This window comes from Pistacia vera, unplaced genomic scaffold (assembly GCF_008641045.1).
Source record: "Pistacia vera cultivar Batoury unplaced genomic scaffold, PisVer_v2 Contig89, whole genome shotgun sequence".
In the NCBI taxonomy this organism is placed as follows: Eukaryota; Viridiplantae; Streptophyta; class Magnoliopsida; order Sapindales; family Anacardiaceae; genus Pistacia; species Pistacia vera.
Window position 1 is genome coordinate 745,115 of NW_022196767.1, and position 15,109 is coordinate 760,223.

A 15,109-nucleotide genomic window follows, 5' to 3' on the forward strand; every position below is an offset into this window, starting at 1 on the left:
ATTTCAAATGCTTTCTTCTTCGCTTCCATCACCATCCCCTCCCTTGCCTCTTGTTGGCATCACGGCTCTTATTTTGTTCTACGTTGTAATTTTATACCTAATTATCGACTTAACTACAAATGATATCAACTCACCAAGGACAGAAAATCGTTTTTCGGGGCTATCGGCTGAAGAGATAAAGGAACTCCCTTGTTTTGATTGTGGAGTTAACTTCACTGCAATCTGTGTTGTATGCTTGGATGGTGTCCAGAAAGGAGAGCGTTGCAGGATCTTTCCAGATTGCAAACATGTATTTCATGCCCAATGCATTGATCTTTGGTTGTTAAGGAGACTCACATGTCCAATTTGCCGTTCCCCAATCGCTGATTTCAATGTTGTATAAATGGACTGGTATTGCCACTTTCATCAAATATAGCTGATTTGTACAAAGTGTAATTCTTTGAATCTATTTCGTCAAATTATTTCCAAGCTGTCCAAATCATAAATCATTTCTTCTATTGTTTCTTGAAACCGCCCAGTTTTATCAGTTTAACCGGTTTTCATGATTTGATGAAAATTCAGTGATTTGATGCCAATCATCAATTTAAATAATAGAATAACGTAATATAAGAAAATTAACAGCCAAAAATAACCCATATGTAGTTGGTAGATAGGAAGAACCGTCAACCACTATTGCGGACGACGCCGTTTATACTTGAAGACAGCAAAACAAGTAATTTGGTTGCACACCAACTGTTCATTAAACCTACCTCAAATTCCTGAGTTTATAGTACCATAAAAGTTATAACATAGAACTAACAAAGAGGTTCAAACACCTGTAGATCCAAAACCTCCTTCACCTCGGAGAGTGGAGTCCAAATCTTCAACCACCAGAACATCAGGGGTCATGATCTTTTCAATAATCAACTGGGCAATTCGATCACCAGCTTTCACTTCGAAATCAACGTCTGAATGATTAAACAAAATCACCCCAACTGGACCCCTGTAATCGGCATCTATAACTCCTGCTCCCACGTCCATTGAATGCTTCCACGCCAGCCCCGATCTTGGCGCTGCAAAACAACCCAATCCCATCATTATTTATTAAAGAAAAACTTAAAAAAAAAAAAAAAAAAGGATATATAACATGATACATACCAACACGCGCGTAAGTTCCTTCAGGAATTGCGATGCTCAGATCTGTCGGTACAAGAGCTTTTCCTCTGGCTGGCACCTTCGTCTCTGTTGCGCTATAGACAGAAACACAAATTAAAACCCATAAACTGAAAAAATAATAATTCTAGACATTTACTGGAGAAAATAATCAAACGGTTTGTGGGTTTACCTAGAAAGATCGTAGCCTGCAGCAAGGGGAGAACCTCTTGAAGGCAAAACAGCCTTTTCGGAGAGCTTTTTCACTCTCAATAGAGAACTGATGTTTTGCGAAGCTTCGTGAACGCCGTTTTGGTCGAGTTTCGGGATCTTGGGAGATGGCTCTTTGTCTTCTGGTCTGCCGTTTTGTGTCTCTGCTTGAGGCATTTTGACAACAAATTTTCGTTGTGGCAAAGGATTTGGATATTTGCAGGAACGGCACCCCAGGGGATCATTATATAGAGAAAAACCCGCGACTTGTGATATTCGAAATCTGAAGGCGCCGAATGTTCCCGCCATTTTTCCTCTGTTTTATGACCACACAGTACACAGTACACACTACAAACCACTTCCACAAGCAATAAATTCTCAAAGTGCTCATCGGGCTCAATAAAGAGCCAAATGGAATACAACAAATTCCCCTCTGCAAATAAATTGATTTAAAAGTTTTTTTATTATATTCATAAAATTTACCTTAATGGCTTAATGTATTTGGGATGGATTAGTTTAGAGGTTGTAAATTTAATGCAAGAGAAGTATAAATAGAAAGGATATATATTACCGAGGCGCATANAACAAAGCTTTTACTGATACTTTTATGTTTGCAATTGTCCCGCCGTAAAGATCATAAAACATCATTATTCTCAAATAAATAAGAGATTGATGCCATGCAGCTACTTAAGCAGAGCTATTTGATGCATTAAATTTTCAAGTGTAATGCTTTGATTATGGAAGAGCTAAATGGAAAAGTTCCTCCTCTCGTGCAATTTTTTTTCTTTATACGGTTTGTAACATATGGTTTCCTTCAGCACAACTCTATTATCTAACCCAGCAAATTGACAACGCATTGCTAATTGGGGACGAAACTAGTAGACTTGACTTGGAGGAAATACATATAATAAGGTTTAAGGAGTAGTTGACGCGTGAATTGGTTATGAAGTAATTCGATGATTCGTGGTTGGCATTGTTTGTCTGCTAGGGTTAAAGGACACACTTTAGCTAACTTGCAAGGTAAAGCCATTTGATTTTTTAAGTTTGACGAGAGATTTCATTAAAGAAAGTCATTACAAGTTTAGCTGATTGGATAAGACACCAAAAGGCATGGAGAGCTCAAATCTATTTCAAATGCTTTCTTCTTCGCTTCCATCACCATCCCCTCCCTTGCCTCTTGTTGGCATCACGGCTCTTATTTTGTTCTACGTTGTAATTTTATACCTAATTATCGACTTAACTACAAATGATATCAACTCACCAAGGACAGAAAATCGTTTTTCGGGGCTATCGGCTGAAGAGATAAAGGAACTCCCTTGTTTTGATTGTGGAGTTAACTTCACTGCAATCTGTGTTGTATGCTTGGATGGTGTCCAGAAAGGAGAGCGTTGCAGGATCTTTCCAGATTGCAAACATGTATTTCATGCCCAATGCATTGATCTTTGGTTGTTAAGGAGACTCACATGTCCAATTTGCCGTTCCCCAATCGCTGATTTCAATGTTGTATAAATGGACTGGTATTGCCACTTTCATCAAATATAGCTGATTTGTACAAAGTGTAATTCTTTGAATCTATTTCGTCAAATTATTTCCAAGCTGTCCAAATCATAAATCATTTCTTCTATTGTTTCTTGAAACCGCCCAGTTTTATCAGTTTAACCGGTTTTCATGATTTGATGAAAATTCAGTGATTTGATGCCAATCATCAATTTAAATAATAGAATAACGTAATATAAGAAAATTAACAGCCAAAAATAACCCATATGTAGTTGGTAGATAGGAAGAACCGTCAACCACTATTGCGGACGACGCCGTTTATACTTGAAGACAGCAAAACAAGTAATTTGGTTGCACACCAACTGTTCATTAAACCTACCTCAAATTCCTGAGTTTATAGTACCATAAAAGTTATAACATAGAACTAACAAAGAGGTTCAAACACCTGTAGATCCAAAACCTCCTTCACCTCGGAGAGTGGAGTCCAAATCTTCAACCACCAGAACATCAGGGGTCATGATCTTTTCAATAATCAACTGGGCAATTCGATCACCAGCTTTCACTTCGAAATCAACGTCTGAATGATTAAACAAAATCACCCCAACTGGACCCCTGTAATCGGCATCTATAACTCCTGCTCCCACGTCCATTGAATGCTTCCACGCCAGCCCCGATCTTGGCGCTGCAAAACAACCCAATCCCATCATTATTTATTAAAGAAAAACTTAAAAAAAAAAAAAAAAAAGGATATATAACATGATACATACCAACACGCGCGTAAGTTCCTTCAGGAATTGCGATGCTCAGATCTGTCGGTACAAGAGCTTTTCCTCTGGCTGGCACCTTCGTCTCTGTTGCGCTATAGACAGAAACACAAATTAAAACCCATAAACTGAAAAAATAATAATTCTAGACATTTACTGGAGAAAATAATCAAACGGTTTGTGGGTTTACCTAGAAAGATCGTAGCCTGCAGCAAGGGGAGAACCTCTTGAAGGCAAAACAGCCTTTTCGGAGAGCTTTTTCACTCTCAATAGAGAACTGATGTTTTGCGAAGCTTCGTGAACGCCGTTTTGGTCGAGTTTCGGGATCTTGGGAGATGGCTCTTTGTCTTCTGGTCTGCCGTTTTGTGTCTCTGCTTGAGGCATTTTGACAACAAATTTTCGTTGTGGCAAAGGATTTGGATATTTGCAGGAACGGCACCCCAGGGGATCATTATATAGAGAAAAACCCGCGACTTGTGATATTCGAAATCTGAAGGCGCCGAATGTTCCCGCCATTTTTCCTCTGTTTTATGACCACACAGTACACAGTACACACTACAAACCACTGCCACAAGCAATAAATTCTCAAAGTGCTCATCGAGCTTCTTCAATAAAGAGCCTAATGGAATACAACTAATTCCCCTCTGCAAATAAATTGATTTAAAAGTTTTTTTATTATATTCATAAAATTTACCTTAATGGCTTAATGTATTTGGGATGGATTAGTTTAGAGGTTGTAAATTTAATGCAAGAGAAGTATAGGTAGAAAGGATACATAATACCAAGGAGCATAATTATAAATCGAAAAATCCTAGTTTACAACTTAATCTCACAATCTTCTTTTACAATCTTAACGTATCAACAAATTGACATTGTCATGTCAGTTCCCACCACATTCTAGGCACCCAAGGTATTACGAGAAATGAATGATCCTTCTTTAAAAAAAAAACAGTTGTTCCTTCGTAAAAAATGATTGTTCTTTAAGGAACAACCAAATGAATAGTTGTTCCTCATTGTTAAGGGATGGTCATTCCTTTCACAACGAATGGTTGTTCCTTCATAAGGAACGTCTATACTTTTCGTGAGAAACAGCTATTCATTCATAACGAATAGTCGTTTCTTATGAAGGAACAATCGTTTCCTAAAAATAAACAGTCGTTTCTTTAGTCTAGTCAAATTTATTTTGTGTCTTAGGTGTGGTAGAACTCACGTGACAATGTCAACTCAACTACTACGTCAAGGTTGTAAGAGAAATTTGTAAGAATAGGTTGTAGACGTAACATTGCTCTTATAGATTTTGTGGATTTTCTATCACTTTATAGTTTATATGATATTATTTCATGCATTAACGATAGTGGAAGTAGAAAGAAAATACCAACATTTTTATCAATGATTTATAGTTTATATAATATAAGAACAATACAAAATATAATGGCAGATGAGAAATTTGATATAAGATAAAGTAATAATTTTTGTTTAATCATATCTTATATATATTTTTACATTAAGAGGAAGTATTAAATATTAATATTGGCTTAATATAGTATTATTTTCATATTTTGTAATTAAATAGGTTTCAGTCTAGTTCTAGTATATGAAGCATGGTTGATAGTATCTTACGATACGCGATACGTATCCTATGATACAATTTCATATGGGTTGCCAACATCCAACGATATATATCAGAGAGTGTATACTGAACCTTTTAATACGTTGATATGTATTCTACGATACGATACGTATCCATTTGTATCCTTTAAAATATCAATACAAATCGATACGACTTTATTAATTTAGGCAAAAGGTCTAAAATTTTTTTCAAGTTGAATTCGGGTCACCTAACCTTGTTCACTAAAACCTATACAAATTTACCAATTTTGTATAGAGAAAGTGAAAAGGAATATGTGTTGTCCATTTTGCATGATAATATTAACACAAGTTGAGTTATACATATTGACATTGATATTGGAAATAATATAGATTCTTAATTTTGATTATGTAATATCATAATTTAAAGCCAATAATACCACAAAATTTGTTAATTAATCATGGGGATGATATTAATTTTTAGAAATTTTTTTATTATTTTATTAATTTTTTTGAAAAAGGCGTATCTTGCGATACGATATGACACCGATTTGAAAAATTAGGGCTTCGTTTGATATACTTTTTCAAATATTATTATGGTTTTCTCAATAAAGTTAAATAGAAAAATTGGCTTATTCTTAAAATATTATTTTATATTATTTAATTTCTTTTAAACCCTCATAAATTTTTTAATTTAACTAAACACCCAAATTTTTTTTTTTTTTATAGAAATTGCAAAAACACCCCATCATCCCACATTTACCAGATTCCAGCCACCATTGTCGAAAGTTGGTTGGAATCTAGTATAATGACACACTACCAACTGAATCTGCCTGGTAATGCACTGGAAAATGCTAGATCTACGGCCAGATCTTTGGCTGCAGTTAGTCGTCAATGATGGCGGCATCTTTGGTCGTCGTTGATGACCAAATACGACCAGATTTGACTGTCAATGGCTAGATCTAATTGTAAATCTGGTAAAAAAATGCCATATCGGCACACGACTGACAAGATCTAGTCGGTCATGTGTCGATACAGTGACTCCAGCCACCTTTCGACGGTGATGGTCAATTGTCTGTATTTAATGGGTGGGTTGAGGGTATTTTCGTTAACTTTTAATATTTTATTATAGGGATGTTTAGTAAATAAACAAATATAAGGGGTATTTTTGTTAATTTCTAAATTTTACATTGTAATACGGATCTAATTTAATTTTTTTTCAAAATATTACTATAAAAAGTATAAAAAATAAACTAAATAGACCTAAATTTTTAATACACGATACGATATACGATTTGATTTAACAACGAGAGAGCTAAAAAAACGGAGCATGATGACGCGCCATGACACCTGACACGTCATCAATCTAAGGGCTTCAAGCCGTCAGATCAAGCTCTCGCAAAGTGGATACACTTCTACTGTTCTACACTTCTACTTCAGCCCTCAAGACTAAAATCGTCTTCTTCTGATTTCACTTTAACTTGCGCAGATAGCGGCGCATTGCGCACACTTAAACTAACCAAAAGGATTAAAAGAAATCAGATAATCCTACTCCTTCAACTTCTCCCACGACCACCAAGTTACGTGCACTACACACAAAGCAAACTTCAAAACTTTCGGGGCATTAATTACTGACGCGCCATTATTAGCGCGTGAAAATATGAGGTTAGGGTATTCTTACTAACCCGTCTAACAGTAATGTAGGCAAAATACAAATCAGTATGTTTTGCTAACGTAAGCCGAGGGGTGATATCATCTTAACCTACTCACCCTCTTTTATCTAATCGTCTTCTCATTAACCTAAATTCCCCCCTTTTCTTACTCTCACCTCGCTCAAGCAATCAAAAAAGGCAAAACGAAAAACACACAAACAAGGGTTTTCTTTGCAACCGTCACCGATCATCCATGGCCAATACCTCCACCTCCGACTCTCGCCACCACCTCTCTTTGCCGCCTCCCCACCAGATCTCCAAAGGTTTTTCGCCTTTTAATTGCTTTCACTCTATTTTTTCTTCCATTCTTCGGTTTTGAATTACGTCTCGCCTTTTCTTTTTCAAAACCTTAGCTCCTTATAGTTTTGACACCATTACTTTGAATTTAGCTTTTTTTTGCATGACTATGACTTCCGAAGATTTTAGGAAATTTACTGGCTAGGGTTTTGGTTTTTTTTCCTGTATACTATTTTTTTTTTCTTTTTCTGTTTAATTATCAATGTCTAAAGCGTCTCTCGCGGTTTTGGGACTAGGAGTGGGGAGTAAAGTTTTCGAATTGGTTGGACTTTTCAAATTAGTTTACATTTCGTGTATTCGGATTTTTTGTTTTCAAATTAAAATTACTTTTATCTGCGTCAAAGATTGTGATGGTACAGTTGTTGGTTATTTCTTGGTATTTTATTTTTTATTATTATGTAGTTATAATTTTAACTGTATACTTGGACTGCATGGATATTTGTTACATGCCATTTGCCATTGCTTTGTCTGAAAATTTTTACTGGTACTGCATCAGTTTTTTTCGTATGCTGTTTGTCGTTGCTTCGTCTGATAAGTTTTACAACATCCTTTCCATGTTTTTTTTAATGCTTTTTGAACTCTTTTTTATTTACAATCTCGTTGCAAGTGGGAAAGACCTGCTGGGGCAAACTGAGAATTTGATATTGATAGATTGTGTTTTTTGAATTAGTTTGTCGAGTAAAGCAAAGTAAAGCTTTCTTCAATGGTGCACCGTTGAAGGGTTAACTTGAGCTTATAAAATTGCAGATTGGGTTTAATTGTGATTGACTTAGAAATAGTTTTACTGTTTTATCATCTGGCGAAAATACTGCGCTATTAAATTCATGGTTTTCTGAATACAGCTTCTAGCTATCAATATGTAGGAGAGAAGCCAGAAATAAAATTACAATATTTAAGAGTAGGGGCTGTCTCCAGAGCAGCTATATTAGCGCATAGATAGATATGTAAAGTAAATATACGTGGCCCATTCTCAATTTTTTATTGCAATAGTAGTCAGTTTAAGTGGAAATGAAGGGAAACATAATACTTACGAAACATGATTATATTTCATAACTTGATTCATTCACATTTTCCTAAGTTATTACCCACTGCCAGCAGGACCAAATTTTCTGGAATAATAACCAGCTGAAAATGACAGATTAGATATAGAATGTATGAATTACAGTTAAATTTTTCTTGAAAAATTTAAAGCCTCTAAATCTTAGATACTGGGTTTGCTCTTATTTATGGGTGTTTTGTAGATTTGATTGGTAGAAAATTTTTGGAGATAATTATGTTGCCCAAATAGCTCTTGATGCATCCTTAGTAAAAGGATAAATATTTAAAGTGGTGCTAAGTATCTCAAGTGAATGATGGGTTATAATTTCTTCCTTGGGAGTTAGTTGGAGTTCTGTAGGAGGATCTTAAGGGATGTTATTAACATGCATCTGGTGACGTTTCAAATTCCAATCATTCAAGCAAATTGAGAAAGCTTTTAGACTGTGTGTAGTATGAATACTGCATTAAGGAGCATGGCTTGTGTTCAGTTTTAGTTTTTCCTTTGCTTGCCTTGTTGATTTGATGAACATGTTTATAGTTTTAGTTTCAGAATTGCCAAAATTTTGCTTTCTGTTTTTCATCTTTGTCTACCTCAAATCAATGCTGACTGTCTGGAATATTTTTAGATGATTGATAGTGCTTGTTGTGCATCATCGCTGATTTAATAGCCAGGCTATCGTTTCCATCACCTTGGTGTCGTTATTTGTCAAAGAAATTTAGTTGATGCTTCTGTTTAATTTATGCAGATGTTCAAGGAGCTGACAATCCTATTCCCCTTTCACCGCAGTGGCTTCTGCCAAAGTCAGGAGAGAGTAAACCTGGAATAGGAACTGGGGTGTGTTATATATTTCCTTTACCGAGTTTATCCTGCAGCCTGCTTGCTGTTGAACACACTCAGGAAATTTATTTTGGTGCTTTTGGAATGTTTATACCATCTTGCTATGTGCTATGTTTCACCTTTTTTTTTTAAGGGGAATGCTTACTTTTCCGAATTGTTTCATTTAACGGAAATGATATGCTACATGATATTGCTTCAGAGCCTCTCCTTTTTGGCCCTTTATGCAGGAAAGCCATTTCAACCAGTATCCATCTCATGGCAATCGCTCAGACATTGTGAGGTCACCAGGAATTGGAGAAGAGATGAGCGAGACCCAGAAAAAAAAGGATGTTTTCCGGCCGTCCTTGCTTGATATGGAAACTAGTCGCCGTGACCGTTGGCGTGATGAAGAAAGAGACACTCATTCCTCAATTCGCAAAGATCGCTGGAGGGATGGAGATAAAGAGCACGGTGAGGCCCGCAGGATGGATAGATGGACAGAAAATTCTTCCATACGGCACTATGGTGAACTGCGCCGGGCTCCCTCTGAAAGGTGGACTGAGTCAGGTAACAGGGATACCAATTATGATCAACGGCGTGAGAGCAAATGGAACACACGCTGGGGGCCTGATGATAAAGAGACAGATGGTTTACGTGACAGATGGATTGACTCTAGTAAAGATGGTGACATGCCTGTTGATAAAGGATTGTCTCATGCTTCTAGTCATGGAAAGGATGAGAGGGATGGGGATAGTTATCGACCCTGGAGATCTAACTCATTACAAAGTCGAGGAAGGGGAGACCCTGCTCATCACCATTCTCTAACACCTAACAAACAGGTTCCTACATTTTCCTACAGCCGGGGACGTGGGGAAAGCACTCCTCCTATTTTTTCTTCTGGTCGTGGAAAGCTGAATTCCAGTGGGAGCTTTATGAACAGTGTTTCTACCCATTCTCAGCCTCTGGGAATTCTCTCTGACAAGGTTGAAAGTAGCCATGGAGAATATCGTGCATTAAGATATAGTAGAACGAAATTGCTTGATGTGTATAGGGTGACTGATATGAGATCATATCGGAAACTCTTAGAAGGGCTTGCACAGGTGCCTTCTCTCACGCAGGAAGATCCAGTAGAGCCTCTTGCGTTTTGTGCACCGAATCCTGAAGAAATGGTAATTTGTGTGTTTGCAAACTTTTTTTGTAAATAGTATTTGACACTTTCTCCAGTTGTTTTATTTGCTTCACTTTTTGAATAGGTTATATTAAAAGGAATTGACAAAGGGGACATCATAAGTAGTGGCGCACCTCCGGTATCAAAAGATGGAGCTGTTGGGCGGAACTCGGTTGATTTTACTCCATCAAGGCGAACCAAGCATGGTAGCCACTTTTGTGAAAGATACATTACTTTATATTTATGCATTTATTTAGGTAGGAAGTTAATATGTATTGTAATTGGCTTGTCTGAGCAGACAGTAAAGAAGATTTACCACTTGCTGTTGAAGATTATAAAGATGAAAGTTCTGACAATTCTAAGGGTGGTTGTGCAAATTACTCAGATGGTTCATCACAAGACAAGCAGACGCACAATTATGGGTCCAACTCAAAGATGGAAACCGTCCAAGATCGGAAGGCTTACCCTGACAATAAGTTTAGAGCTGAAGGTACATTGACATAGAAAGCAGATTTTGTATACTATCATCTTATTTGATGCAGGGCAGTCCTGATCATATATCATTTCACCAAGAGATCTGAATTTACTGTTATCAGATTATTTCAGTTGTGTAGCCTGTCTTTAGTGTTTTTTTTTTTTTTTTTTTTTTTTTTTAAAGTAATAGAGAAAAAGATTATATTTTCTATTTGGGTTGTTTGGGCATTAGTTGATGGTGTGTCCTGCCACTTCTGTGTATAGTTTATGATGATATGACAAAAGTGCCTTGCATTTAAAGTTGTGCTTTGCAACGTGGTTTTAATTTGATGCTTTTCTGTGCAGCTTTTAGAGAAGACAGTGGTCCTTTTAGAAAGGCTGATGCCATCCATAGGGAATCGAGCGTGCAGGAGAATAATTCTGTCCATTCTGGTGCTGTATGGAGAGCCTCATCACTGGGCGATCGGTCGCATATGGCTTCACATGTTCGAAAGGACATTCCAAGTGATGTTAAGTCAATAACCTCTGACATGGCCTGGTCACAGCCACAGAAGGATACCACTAACCATTGGGATGGTGATTTGGCTAAATGGCAGACCAGTGAAGATTCTGTTCTTAAAAGGCAGGCATCAATAGTTATGGACAGGGAGCAGGAAGCCATGAAACTCTCACAGCCCTCTCCGGAAGAACTAATACTATATTACAAAGATCCTCAGGGTGAGATTCAAGGACCTTTTAGTGGGATTGATATCATTGGATGGTTTGAAGCTGGGTATTTTGGTATAGATTTGCTAGTTCGTGTTGCAAGTGCATCGAAGGACTTGCCATTTTCACTACTTGGTGATGTTATGCCCCATTTACGAGCTAAAGCCAGACCACCACCAGGATTTAATGTGCCAAAACAGAATGAAATCACAGATGCATCGAGTAGAGCAAACTACAGTGGCTTTGATGTGATGAGAAATGAGACAAGGCATAAAGATGGTTCGACTACAGAAGCTGAAAATAGGTTCTTGGAGTCACTGATGGGAGGTAATATGAGCCATTTGCCTCAAGGTAGGTCTTTCTCCCATGAAAAAGTTTAACCTGGTTGTGCACGATGGAATTATTAATCTTTTTGAATTTAAATATAGGGAAAAAAAATCATTCTCACTTATCTGATAGTAATAAGTTATAGTTAATATTAAAAACTGATGGTTATGATTGTTTTGTAGGTTTTCAAGGTTACATTGGAAATAATACCTCCAGTGTTGTTCCCCCATCTGGATTAGATGGTTCAAATGACCCATACCTTGTGGCCAAGAGAATGACACTTGAGCAGCAGAGGTCTTTACCCAGTCATTATCCATACTGGCCAGGGAGAGATGCTACATCTATGGCTTCAAAGTCAGATATGGTCTCTGAATCTCCAACTCCTGCAAAACTCTTATCTTCAGTAACTGATAGTTCTCGCCCTCTTCATTCCCAGAGTAATGAGTTGATGTCCATCCTTCAAGGCTTGTCGGACAGGTCTGGCACTAGCATAAACAATGGTGTTCCTGGTTGGTCAAATTTTTCTGTCCAAGGTGGTGGCTTGGATCCACTTAAGAATAAAATTGAGTTGCATCATGCTCAAAGCTTGCCTCCTCAAGCCCCCTTTGGTATTCAGAAACAGAGGCTGCAAACACAGAACCCAACTTCCTTAATAAATTTATTAGGTCAAACTATGGAGAATCCTGGTGGTATCCCTGCTGGTATCTCCACACCTGAAAAGGTACTTTCATCTGGTTTACCACAAGATCCTCAACTATTAAGTATGTTGCAGCAGCAGTATTTATTGCAGGCACAATCCCAGTCATCTGTTCCAGCACAGCAGCTGCTGTTGTTAGATAAGTTATTGTTGCTTAAGCAGCAACAGAAACAGGAAGAGCAGCAACAGTTACTGCGGCAACAACAGTTGCTCTCTCAGGTTCTGTCAGATCATCATTCTCATCAAGTTTTTGGTGAGCAGTCACTTGCACAGTTACAGGCTGGTATAGCAACAGGGAATGCATCTGTTGACTCTTCTCGGCTTCAACCATCACAGGAGTTGTTTCAGAGTGGTTTGCAGATACCAGTTCCCAAGACCCAAGATGAACGTACCTCAGACTTCCTGAATTTGCCCCCGCAAGTCTTGCAGGATGTAAGTCATGCTGGTGTGTCTGAAGCCTCTGTCTTACATTTGGCACATCAGATGTTTAATCATCCAAACTGGAGTGCTACTCTTCCAGAACAAATAGATGATATCCATCAGAAAGAACCATTGGCAGCCTCAACAGTCACTGAAGGCTTTTCCTTGCTAGAGACCATGAACAAGTCTCTGCGGGAGTCATCTCTGGTGCAGAAACCTCTCCTTGCTTCAGAATGTCATGCTCCTGTTACCCTTGAGAAAGCATCAGAAGACACTTGGAAGACTAATGAACCTGTCAGGGTTGCAACATTGGAGGGTGCTGTGGACTCTGTGCCTTCGGAGGCCCATGAAAAGTCTGTTACTGTACCATCTACTGATACTTGTGAGAATAAACTATCTGTGCCTGAGCATGTCAATGATGTGAAAGCTCCAGTAGATATTGCTCCTGAGGGACTGCAGGTTGAAAGCAAAAGAAGCAATGATGGACCCTCTGTGGTGACAGAATTGAAGAACGTTGAAGTTAATGAGGTCAAGAAAACTTCTGAAAAGAAGTCAAGAAAGCAGAAGTCTAACAAGTCATACTCTTCTGACCAATCAAAGGGAGCATCAAAAACTTTGTCTTTGCAGCAATCTAAGCTATCTGAAACAGAGGGGGCGATTACTGCTGACACAAAGTTCGAAACAAACAATGGTGCCAGAGAAACACAGCATGGACCATCGCTACAAAAGACAAGAGAGAGCAGCCCTGGGTTTGCTCCTGCAGAAAATCCGGATTCTCAAAATGCCAAGGGCTTACTACCTGAAAGGATTTCCAAGGATGATGTTGAAATTGTGGAAACCAAGGATGAATCCAGATTGGTTGGGTCTGTCTCAGTGCAGAACAGCCAATTACATTCTGGGCAAAGAGCTTGGAAACCTGCTCCTGGTTTCAAGCCTAAGTCATTATTGGAAATTCAACAGGAAGAACATAGGAAAGCACAGGCAGAATTGGTGGTGTCTCAAATCACTACTTCTGTCAACTCTATCAATTTGGCATCTCCTTGGGCTGGGGTCGTTGCCAATTCAGACCCAAAAGGTTCTGTGGAAATTCATAAAGATGTAGGCACTACTGTGTTAAATGTGGAGAAACCTGAAATTTCTCCAAATACAAAGAACAAGAAGAGCCAGTTACATGATCTTTTGGCAGAAGAAGTTTTGGCAAAGTCCAGTGAAGGAGTTGTGGATGCTGCTCTTGACAGTAAGTTTGGTTTGCCGGGCTTGCAGGATACTGCAATGCATGGTGAATCTGTAGATGATGGTAGTTTTATCGAGGCCAAAGAAACTAAAAAGAGTCGTAAAAAGTCTGCCAAAGCCAAGGGTGCTGGAGCTAAGGTCTCAGCACCTACTGATGTTCCTGTTGGTACGAGTCCCATTGAGAAAAGTAAGAACACTCGTTATGTACAGGCGGAGAAGGAGGTATTGCCTGCAATACCATCGGGACCATCTTTGGGAGATTTTGTCCTATGGAAGGGGGAGTCTGCTAATCCTTCCTCTGCTCCTGCCTGGTCTTCTGACTCCAAGAAGATCTCTAAACCTACATCATTGCGGGACATCCAAAAAGAGCAGGGGAAGAAGATTTCTTCTTTGCAGTCCCAGAATCAGATACCAACTCCTCAAAAATCCCAGCCAACTCAGGCTGCTGATGGTGGTAATATGTCATGGTCACTTTCTGCGTCTCCATCTAAGGGTGCTTCTCCAATCCAGATAAATTCCCGTTCTGCCTCTCAGTCAAAATATAAAATAGGTTCTGGATCACTGATGGGAGGTAATATGAGCCATTTGCCTCAAGGTAGGTCTTTCTCCATGAAAAAGTTTAACCTGGTTGTGCACGATGGAATTATTAATCTTTGAATTTAAATAGGGAAAAAAAATCATTCTCCTTATCTTTAGTAATAAGTTCTAGTTAATAAAAAACGATGGTTATGATGTTTTTGTAGGTTTTCAAGGTTACATTGGAAATAATACCTCCAGTGTTGTTCCCCCATTGGATTAGATGTTCAAATGACCCATACCTTGTGGCCAAGAGAATGACAGAGCAGCAGAGGTCTTTACCCAGTCATTATCCAACTGGCAGGGAGAGATGCTACATCTATGGCTTCAAAGTCAGATATGGTTCTGAATCTCCAACTCTGCAAAACTCTTATCTTCAGTAACTGATAGTTCTCGCCACTTCATTCCAGAGTAATGAGTTGATGTCCCACCTTAGGGGAATGCTTACTTTTCCGA

At 38.3% G+C, this 15,109-nt stretch overlaps 3 protein-coding genes across 3 annotated transcripts; 1 reads left to right on the forward strand and 2 right to left on the reverse strand.

Annotated features, from left to right (window-relative positions):
• Window positions 1-613: 613 nt before the first annotated feature.
• LOC116119433 (deoxyuridine 5'-triphosphate nucleotidohydrolase-like) lies at window positions 614-1,768 on the reverse strand. The gene is made up of 3 exons (XM_031405383.1): window positions 1,325-1,768; window positions 1,138-1,229; window positions 614-1,052 (listed from the first exon to the last, which is right to left on the reverse strand). Exons 1-3 carry the CDS (start codon window positions 1,648-1,650, stop codon window positions 808-810), a joined length of 663 nt encoding a protein of 220 aa, XP_031261243.1. The 5' UTR covers window positions 1,651-1,768; the 3' UTR covers window positions 614-807.
• A 1,313-nt stretch (window positions 1,769-3,081) lies between these two features.
• Window positions 3,082-4,163, reverse strand: LOC116119437 (deoxyuridine 5'-triphosphate nucleotidohydrolase-like). Its single transcript, XM_031405388.1, has 3 exons — window positions 3,793-4,163; window positions 3,606-3,697; window positions 3,082-3,520 (listed from the first exon to the last, which is right to left on the reverse strand). The coding sequence occupies exons 1-3, from the start codon at window positions 4,116-4,118 to the stop codon at window positions 3,276-3,278; spliced, it is 663 nt and encodes a 220-aa protein (XP_031261248.1). The 5' UTR covers window positions 4,119-4,163; the 3' UTR covers window positions 3,082-3,275.
• A 2,843-nt stretch (window positions 4,164-7,006) lies between these two features.
• On the forward strand, window positions 7,007-15,036 carry LOC116119451 (protein ESSENTIAL FOR POTEXVIRUS ACCUMULATION 1-like). The gene is made up of 8 exons (XM_031405400.1): window positions 7,007-7,164; window positions 8,983-9,071; window positions 9,302-10,222; window positions 10,307-10,427; window positions 10,520-10,711; window positions 11,041-11,751; window positions 11,910-14,704; window positions 14,821-15,036. Exons 1-8 carry the CDS (start codon window positions 7,095-7,097, stop codon window positions 15,034-15,036), a joined length of 5,115 nt encoding a protein of 1,704 aa, XP_031261260.1. The 5' UTR covers window positions 7,007-7,094.
• The last annotated feature ends 73 nt before the right edge of the window (window positions 15,037-15,109 follow it).